The sequence below is a fragment of the Sitodiplosis mosellana genome, unplaced genomic scaffold, assembly GCF_009176505.1.
Source record: "Sitodiplosis mosellana isolate CC-2019 unplaced genomic scaffold, AAFC_SMos_1.0 Smas_scaffold_30, whole genome shotgun sequence".
NCBI classification, from domain to species: Eukaryota; Metazoa; Arthropoda; class Insecta; order Diptera; family Cecidomyiidae; genus Sitodiplosis; species Sitodiplosis mosellana.
Genome location: NW_022595272.1, coordinates 493,537 through 503,893, shown reverse-complemented (window position 1 = coordinate 503,893; position 10,357 = coordinate 493,537). Strand labels below are relative to the sequence as shown.

The 10,357-nt window shown below is 37.4% G+C and overlaps 1 protein-coding gene across 2 annotated transcripts in view; it reads left to right on the top strand.

The window, feature by feature from the left end:
• Positions 1-976: 976 nt before the first annotated feature.
• The window catches only part of LOC129569160 (disintegrin and metalloproteinase domain-containing protein unc-71), a 303,850-nt gene continuing 294,469 nt past the window's right edge, over positions 977-10,357 (top strand). The window contains exon 1 of one of the 2 annotated variants that reach the window (XM_055447710.1): positions 977-1,409. In XM_055447710.1, coding sequence (XP_055303685.1) covers positions 1,298-1,409 — 112 coding nt within the window. In that variant the 5' untranslated portion in view covers positions 977-1,297. The remainder of the gene's footprint in view (positions 1,410-10,357) is intronic. The other variant, XM_055447708.1, reaches the window with a different exon arrangement.

Below are 10,357 nucleotides of genomic sequence, written 5' to 3'. Positions count from 1 at the left end.
GGCGTTGTTTCAAACCATACTCTATAACAAATCTTGAAATTTAACAAAAAAAAAAACAATCTTAAAATTCACTGCCAGATATTGTGAGTTTATCAACGATTTTCGTAAATTTTTTTAAACACGTACGCCATCGAAGGCCTTTAAAATCCAATTCGATAATCAAAACAAAATAATAGTCAGAGTGTTTAAAATCTGATGCTCGTTCGCTTAAATCAATAAAATATTTGTCATAAATCAAGATAAAGTCGTAAATCTGTCATAAAAGTTCAAATGCAAGCAGTTTAATAAGCGACAGTAATTTTCGATATGCAGTTGCGTTTTGTTGAATGGAAATCTAGGATTGAGTTCGTTGCACCGTACTGTTGTTGTCGTTGTTGTTGTTGTTGGACAAGCGAATAAGACTTGTGTAGTTGTCTTGGGAATTTGATAAGCAAATCTAATTTAGGTATGGTGATAGCAGCAGATGCTCTACCGTTAAAACCGACCCCGAAACAGACGGATTAGTGACGGGCAAAAAAAAACAGTGTATTTCAAGCATTGCTGGCCAATTTGCCTACATTTTGTGAATCCTCATCATTTTCGACTTGATTTTCCACATTTGCATCCATCATGTTTGCCGTTGTTGTTGTAATTTTTATGGTTTGTGTGTGTTATCACCATCCTATTAATACGTGAGCTCGATTGAACGAGTGAGAGTGTTGAGCAAGAGATGCTTTATGTCGTATACACACAGGAGTCGTACGGTGAGGGAGTGTGTGAGGGCGTTGGTGTGTGCGACTGTTATATGGATGTCGATGGCTTTTTTATATGCAATTCATTCACATGGCTATGTAATGTTCGTTTCTTGTGCTCAGCGGCTCTCTTTCTCTCTCTCTCACTTGTCGTGTGTCTCCGATTTCATGTCGTTGCGAATGAAAGTTGGCTTTATTCCATCCTTGTTTTGTTTGTTTGTTTCTCTTTTCATCTTTTATGGCCTAGTCGCTTGTCGGTGTCGTTGTGGCAGGCGAACGAGAATGTGAAAGAGAGCGATAGCGAGAGAAGAGCGAACAGCCGAACAAAGTAGCGACGGCGGATGGCGTTTATGTCCTATTTTTATTGTGCCAGCATTAGCTTGAGACACTGAACGACACTTTAATTTTGAAAGAATGTGTGTGAAAATTAAGACATCACACAGCGAAAGCGTTGCCTGTGCTTTTTACAGTGGCAATGTTGTTAATCGTTGCGGTCTTGAAAAGCCATTTTTCTCACTTCCTTAGATCAAACGGTTGATTGTAATTAACTAAAGCTCGTAAAAAAAATGTCGTACATAAAATCAATGCTTGTGTGTTTAATGATTTTATTGCCGAATCGTATTTCATGGATCTGGAGCATGGCAGCCGAAACACATGAATCGTCCATACACAAACGAGGTAAGTGATTTTAATTAGCGTCATCCGTCGATTTATATTTATATTTATTACTAGTTTTTTTTGGGTTGAGCACGGTATCACATATCATCTTTTCAATTTTGTGTCATGGAAACGTTACTCGCTCCACAAAAATTTGCCAAACATCAAGATCTAATGACAAAACAACTGTGTAAAACGATACTCACAACACGTAAATAATTGTGGGTAAACACAATACGAGCGAGTGTTATTTTTTGTCGTTCGATGTTCGTCGAGCATTTTTCAGGGATAATGACTACCGATAATGATGTTGTCGACGATCACAAGAGGCTTATTTTATTTCACTTTATTTTTGTTTGGATTAACCCAGGCATATCACAACAAAATCCTAATAACCGTTCAATCACTCTCGCTCCGCTGTTCATCATGTTTACTGAATTATATCAAAATTACGTAAATAGATTTCATGTACAATGTACGCTCTCCTCTAGCTGCCATCCTACCGGCCTTGCTTGCCAACTTCAATATTTCTTTCGCAGTCAAGAATACATTCACGTTTAGTCCATTAATATCGACATACTTAATATATGCGATGTGTGTAGTCGTTGTTTGGTGTTATGTTTGTTATCTTTCATTCTTTCTTTCTCTCTCTCTCTGTGTGTTTCTGCCTCTATGTCTTTGTTTTGGGCACACACACACACAGAAAAGCCAAAAGCGAATGGTTGGCGTTCAATGGCTCTGGTGCTATCGTTCATCTGCCTGCCAATCCACGTCAATCTTTAATGTAGTCTGTGGCAATGTCTACATGCTTAGACATGAAAATCGATGAGAAATAGTGGATATATGCATGCAAGAGGGAGAAAGAAAGAGAGAGAGACCAAGGCGACCGAAAACTCCATTATGCTTTTGTTGAGTGACTTGCTTTCATTTCATATTCATCGGTCTAAAAATGGCTTTGTTCGCGATACATCACACTACATGTGCCAATCAATCCCAATTTTCAGTGGTGAAAGTGCACACTTCCAATTCAATCTCTTTCTCCGTTTCTTGTTCTCACTTCGCAACAGATCCGACGTCTTTGCGCCAAATAAGTCGTTCGACGGCTGAAACCGCAGATTCAGTGACACGATTCGCTACGGTAGAAACTTGAGCACAGCCAAATCGATTCAACAAAAACTTAAAGAAATGTTCATCAGATCTTTTTTCCTCATCTCTTTTCATAAATTACAAGATTATATAATTTTTTCATTTGGGAGAGAAAAGTTTGGGCAGTTAAACCATTTTTAACTGTCATAATTTTGAGGTGGAAATCGACCAATTTTATTACTTCAGAAAACTGAACCATTTTCTTAGCTGGTTTTCACCACAAAAAATATAGTCGTTCTTTTTTCTCTTTGCCGTATGAATGGTCTCCCATTCATCCCATAATTTTCAGTGTTCCGCTAAATTTATCTTCATTTCCGGGGTGGAATTCTAAGTCATTCCACCAAAATCGTTCGGAATTATTTTTTTCGTATATAAGCCATATTGGAGTGAAAGAGAGAGATTCCACTATTTTTCAGCATTCCACCGGAATTATTCCGATAACTCAAGGAAGAGTGGAATGTGTGAGAAATAATTCCGGTGGAACGCTGAAAAATAGTGGAATCTCTCTCTTTCACTCCAATATGGTCTTATGTACGAAAAAAATAATTCCGAATGATTTTGGTGGAATGACTTAGAATTCCAGCCCCGTTAAACATGCAGCTGCTCGGTTTGTTATTGCGTCCAGCGCATCATATCTCTGCTTACCGCTTCTCAACTGGCATTTTTCAATTCGTGCAACGGTGCAGTAACAAAAATGTTTCGAGCATTAACACACACACAGACATACACACACAAAACAACTATTTCCATAAATGTATGTTGAAAACTATTAAACCATGGAATTTCGCGGATTTTCCCATTTTATCCATTCGTTGATGTTAAAATTTATTTACTCTCTTTCTCTCGTTCGTTCGTTTCGTGAGTCTAAGTTTTTTTTTTCGTGTTCAGTAATCGAGTCAAGCTGCATCTTTCTCTCACTCGCTTAGTGCGCCGAAAGAAAACAACAATATATTACAGAGATTTTTCTGCGAGAAAATAAAAAAGAGAGACTCAGCGAATTTTTTTTTTCCTTTGTATTGGTGCATTGTGGAACTAGAGAAACTTGTTTTATTAAATACGTAAAATGGGGGATAAGCTTAACTTTTCTTGATACCGGTGCAACATACATTTTAAGTGTTGTTATTCATTCGTTTTTTCTTCATTTTCTTCTTCTTTTCTGCATGTTTCGAAACATGCTCAACACAGCTCAAGGCAATGTTTTGTTTCGGTTCTGTAGTGCACATACATTTTGTTGTGCCGTGAGAAAATTTCTTACGCTCCAAACTATATGCTTCATTTTCTAAAAGTTTTGCTACGTTTGGTGCGCGCTGATTATTAATCCAAGCACTTTTTTAATCGTTGATCGAATAACATTTTCACTTCCAAATATCTTCCAGTCTGGTTCGGTTTTCACACTCGCACTGAGGGGATTATAATTTTGAGTTGAAAATAAAATAAAATACGGCGGAACAATTTCGCACAACCAAACCCAATTTCTTTGAAGAAAATTCAATTTCACAGTCATTTCATGGATTTTATGTTGAACATTACCGGTGAAATGCGAGTGTTTGTTTATAACTTTATACGAAAATAGATTGAACAATAAATTAAAAACATTTACTATTCGCTGGAGGATGTTTCTCGAAACAGCCAGCAATAAAATGATGGCAAAAGAGAGAGAGAGAGAGAGAGAGAGAGAGAGAGAGAGAGAGAGCTGCTTGAAAAACATGAATTGCACTCGACTTCTTTCATTAATTTTGAGCTGGGCTGCCGTCCCGTCCCGTGTGCATATAACATATGCCAAAAATATATCCCATTCATTCGATGTTACACATTCGACACATATTTTGTTGGTCTCCGTTCTTTTTTTTCCTAGGAAATTCAATGGTCGTAATCGCATCGTTCGAAATGCATTCGACTTTTATGAGCACAGCTCATTTTTCCCCTGTTCGCTACGTCAATCTCAATCATCGACTAATTTAATTTTCAAAAAGCGTCGTCGTTGTTCCATATATTTTTCCGCTTCTTGACGGAAATAACCGTAATGAAAAGTCACCCAGCACGCTCCACATACTCAACTCAATACCAAAATGGCATGGGCTTGGGCACCGTCTTTGTGCTAAATCAAAATTGTCATCCCAATAAAATGGGAATTACCAGTGCTTTACATCAGACGCTGTGTGGTTTTTCATAAGCGTATAAACTAATCGTGAAACAATTTACTAAACAATTCATAAACTCCCTCATTTCGAGGGTGGAATATGGAAAGGCTTGAATTTTATGTGAGAAATCGAGCTAAAGTGAGCACTGTTTATGGCGCTAAAACAGAGAGCACCGCACCAGCTGAACAATCAAAAAATCTATAAAATTTATGTTCGGTCTGTAGTACTTTCAGCTGGAGTTCTAATATATTTTCATATTTTGTATCCGAATGTTATTCTAAATCAAAACCATTTCAACTTAAACGTGCTGTTGCTGTTGCTACTACTGCTCCTTACCCGCACGGAAAGAACATTTTTCCCGAGCAAGCACGGATTCTTCGAATTGCTGCACAAATTTCTGGTATGTGTTAGCATTTCATATTTGCCATTTTCGTAATTTTGCACGTACGCTTTTATGTGTTTTATATTCGTCGAATTGTTTTCGTTTTCGTTTTGATGTGCGCGTTGCTCTACACTGTATGTTGCATTCCACGCCAAGTATATGCAATGCATCCCATAGAAAGAACACACTTGAATATTCCTTCAAATCCAAATACATATATCTTATCGGCAATTTGTGTACAAATTTTCTCTGCTTCATTTTACGACTTTTGCCTCGCAGACGTAGAGAGAAAATGTATATTTCCATTTGGAATGGAATGGCATTGCATGCTATGAAAAGATGTTTTATATGCACGAGTAATTTGCTGCGGTTCTTGGAAAAAGTTTCCATCGCAAAAATATGAGGTGAATTTGTGATTGATTCAACACTTGAATATGACCTACTTTCTATAATAAGATGATCCAGATGCTTATTTCCCGGTTCTGGGCGATATGGAAAAAAATTCGTTTCTATAGCGAACTGAGGGAAAAAAAAATGTGGTCGGATTTCCCAGATACTAATTACATACATCCATTGATATGAATATGGGTTGCAGTAGAAATTTACCTCATCGAAATGCGGACAAGTGACTAATTCATCAAAAACGTTGAAGGCTATATATTTCAGCATCGCTCATAAAACTCAATGCGCATTCAATCTTTCGGCAAATATTCCAGGTTTGGCACGTTTTGGACCGAAATTCGTTTCGAGTTCAGATTTTTTTTCATGCTCTGACGTTATGATGGATCGAAATTTTGATAAATCGCCTTCATGCGAGAGCTAAGGGCATATGCTTTTTCACACTACCGAGATTCCATGCACGAGTATCGTTTTGTTTGTGAATTATGAAAAAATTCATACCCAACACTCCACCTAATTAGTATGAATTTTTTGCCTGCTGTTTGATGCCTCTTCACAAAAATATTACTCAGAGGAAATTCACCCGTTGAAAGTTAACATCGGAAATTCAATATGATATTCGAGTGTCGGTCATGCTGCACCTTTGGCCGGGCAAAAATGTAATGAAAAGCCTAGAAAAATAGCAAGTGTTCAAACGCTTGATATTTCAGGAACATGTAATTATTTCATTTCCGACATTTTGTAAAATGCCGACGCAGCGACATGAACCGAAGGGAAGGCGGCGGTATGGTAGCCAAGGAAATTTTTAATCGTTGGTGATGGTTCGTTTTTGGTAATTTAGCGGGCGCGTTTAATCTCAACTAAGGACAAAGGTTGCTTTTGTTTGATGAAGTCTTCGGTTTTATCGTTTGTTGTTGGTCTCGCGTGCGCTCCCATTCATGCGATGAGCACTTTTCTCATTTCACAAAGCAAGTGTTTTTTTTTTTCTTCATTAAACGATGGAATAATTGTATGCTAAATAATGTGAAACATGCCCAATATTGAAGTGGGCGAAGTAATTGTTTGCTTGAATTCCCCTAGCACGTTTGTAATAACAATAGCCACCTCGCATTCCTTGATACAACCCAATAGCCAAGTGAAACTGAACTGTTCGCCGCCAACAAAAGCGAACTGAATGAAGCGTAAAGACGATACGCACGGAAAACTATTGAGAAAATCCCGATTCTTTCCCGATGGAATGGCCCGATCTTCTTCTCCTTTGTCAATCATACAAATTGAGCTGCTGTTGCTGCTGCTGCTGCTGCTGCTGCTGCTGCGGCGTTGCCAGTAAACCCAATGTCAATGAACCGTTTTTTCCCATTAAAACGTTCTCATTTATTTGTTTGCGTTTCGCTTATTTTCTTGTTTGTTCGCGCGAATTGTTCTTCTTCCCCTTTCTCTCTTGCTTTCTGTCTTCAATAAATTTCCTAGCCCAAGTAATTTCGTTTAGTTGTGCCATCAATTTGATTAAACGATAGTTATCCTAACGATATAATCGTTGATAATGTCTTCCTCACGGTTCAACTGTCCATTTCTCTCGGTCGCTTCTCCATTTAAACTCGGTTGCATTTTTATTTCAATTTCTCTGTTTTCTGTGTTCGAGCATTAGACATTTATGAGCCCGTTTCGGGTTGTCGTGCGCACCAGAAATTGGCAAACGGAACGCAGTCGCACCCAGAGAAATGTTGTTCAAGTGAAATCATCAGCATTCGAATTCACAGCGCTTGATTTTATTAAGCGTAAGAATAGCAAATCGATTGGTGTCTAGTCTCAATGTCTTTATAAATACCATATTGATTGTTTCTGGATGAAAACTCCTACTTTTCATATCTGAATTTACAACGAAACATCACCGACCCAATGCAAAGAACCATTTTGCGAACAACTCCTTCAATCAAGTTTCTGCAGAAAAAAAAGAACGTAAAATGAACGAACATTGTTTGGTATTTTCCAATTACAATAACTTGAGTTTGGAGCCATTTATAAGAAATTCCAGCAATTTGGGTCGAGTCTCTCTGTTCCGCCCCGAAAAACAACATATGCACTCACACACCAAACACCGACCGAAAATAGTCGATGCGAATGAAACAACAACCGAAAGCAGAGTAAGCGAGGCAACGATAAAGAAAAAAATAAACGAAAACAAGCATCAAACTAGAGGATGCATCTCTTCGCCGAAACGAATTCCACTGCAGAATCTTTTGCAATGTCTAGTAAGATGCTGAAGGAGACTAGAGAGCAACAGCATGGAGAAAGGGGGAGAAAGAGAGTAGATAAACATTTCAGTGCTACTGAAAACGGAAGTATTTGCCGGAAAGTGGATGCGATTGCAATTTCATACTGGTTAATGTACTGGATCTCGGGATAACTTGTTTTTATTTTAGTTTATTCAGCTTGTGAAATGCTTGCTCCTTCGAATTTCTATGTTTTAAACTTAATCGATTCCAGATTGCACATCAATTTTGTTGATCAAGTAGTTTTTTTCCCTTTCGAACAGGCGAATGTGTGTCTGTGCATTCATTGATGTTGTCTCTGTCGCCATTTTCCATATACGTATATTCATATATATAGCTGTTCGATTCATCTGCAAGTGAACTACTGCCCGTTGTCTACCAATAAAAATCGAATATAATTCAATTTTAAGTTTCTCGTTTTTTTTTTCTTCATTTTTTCTATTCCGGTTTCGTTAATCAATCGAACTGATACAATAATCTTTTCTCGATATCATCAGCAACGAAGCGTTCAGCATCCGAATCGAACGACGCATGAAACTGAAACTATTTCGCATCGGCAACGATCCAATGACGATGCAAAATTACGAACGGAAATAACAAAATAAATCGATCGCAAAGCAGAAAATGTGCATACTTGCAATTGCAGCATTCGTTCCACGTTGACGTTTGATGGGTGAACTGCATGAAAAATGTGCTGATGCCACCGAAAATTCCATAGTTTGTGATTGAAATCAATTAGCAAACTACAAATTTTATGGTCAAAATAAACAACGAATAGCAGAATGGAGATTGAATGCTCAAATTTCATTTGGACCACGACGCAAATAAACACAGAGACTTGCACCGTGATGCTTTCGGGCACCGTAGATTGAGAACATTCTCTTTAATTGTGGGTTTTGATTGTTTTCTCGTGTTATTTCATCTCGTGAATTTTGAAAATGCGTTATATTCACACCGAATGAAACTGTCAAAGAGCAATAGACGTTAATCACACGGATGAACTGTTCACACAAAAATGAACTAACTCGAAACCATCACAAACTAGAACCCAAACACACACACACACACACACACACACAGAGTTGTCGTACAAAAACAGTTCGGTTTTGCAATTTATGACGATGAAGTGTTTTAGCTGCAAGTCTTTTGTTTTGTTTACTTTGCCAGTGGAAATAAGCTTATTTGCATGCAAGAGATATAATATAATTAAATTACGAAAAGTTGGCAGCGAGCGAAAGTTGATTGCCGCTGCAAACATTAGAACAGCTTGATTGAAAATGTTTGTGAGTTTGATTTTTCAGCCCGAAAGCATTTCATAAATTAAAATTCGGCGGAATTTTTCAATGGCTGTGCCGATGATAAGGTGTATTCATGATGAACATTACGTGGAAATAGAGATTTTTGTGCTACTTTTAATTGATTCGGAAATTTGTTTTTTTTAACTATAATAACATGTGTCTTGCAATATTCAAATCCAAACTTCCGAACTAAACCAAAATATAATTATCGCTTTGATCTCGTAATTGCACCTGCACTTGTGCACTTGCACACCTGAATCACTATGAGGATCGCTGTTGATTAAATAAAATGTTCACCAACTGAACTTTATTATGCACTTGGCGTGCTTCGAATAAAAGAGCTCCAGCATAGTTTTGCCCAATTCATTTATGATAAAACTCAACAAAATTACACTGTAAATTCCAAATTGAAAATGGTTTAAAAGTTGCGAGAACTGAATAATTCGTATACAATCAATCAACAATGTTCAATCAACAAAGTCATGCCGCTTGGATGGAAAAGTTTTCGACGTTTGGGCTGAAAATGATATTCGATTTAAATACCAACGGCACCAAAAATTGAATATGACTCACGGATCAAATCATGGAAATTGAAAACTTTTTAGCCGAGACATAATAAATAGTACTGAAATATATGTAACATTATTTTCATTCGTTCATTCATCTTGCTGCTCGGCAAAATGTGTTGCCGATTTATTTGTTTATATAGTGTTTTGTACGCGTGGCGTCTCTTAAGCCATTTGCCAATGGTAAAAATTTATGCAGAAAAAGCGGAGAATAAATGGTCAAAAGTTGGTGCCAAATGCAACACGCCATACCAAACCACGGAAAACTTGTTAACTGTTTATAGACAGTCGAACTTTGATGCAGCTATTGAAAGTGTTCGTTATTCAATGGAATTTAACTGATTAAAATATGGAACGTTTCGAGTTGTTCGTTCGTATACGATATTTTTCTCACTTTATCTCTCCGTCTATCTGCCATTTGCATGAATAAGGTGTTGTCATGCAACACCCCGGTCCACCTCACTCGACCATCAGTTACTTCGATGGTATTTCTATGGCACCGATTTATCTTAACTTTTCCAGTAATTTACATTGTCACCGGAGGGAGAGAGAAAAAAATACCAACGTCACGCGCGCTATACAATTTTTCTCGCACATTTTGATCAAAATCAATTCATTGAAAGTGAATACTTGTTAGCAGAACGACACATATACACATACACATCCAAAACTGTACAAAAACTGTACAATGCAAACTTTTGGTCAGATTTATGGGAAAATTAAATGATATTACGTTAGCAATACCAACTTTTTAATCAATTCAT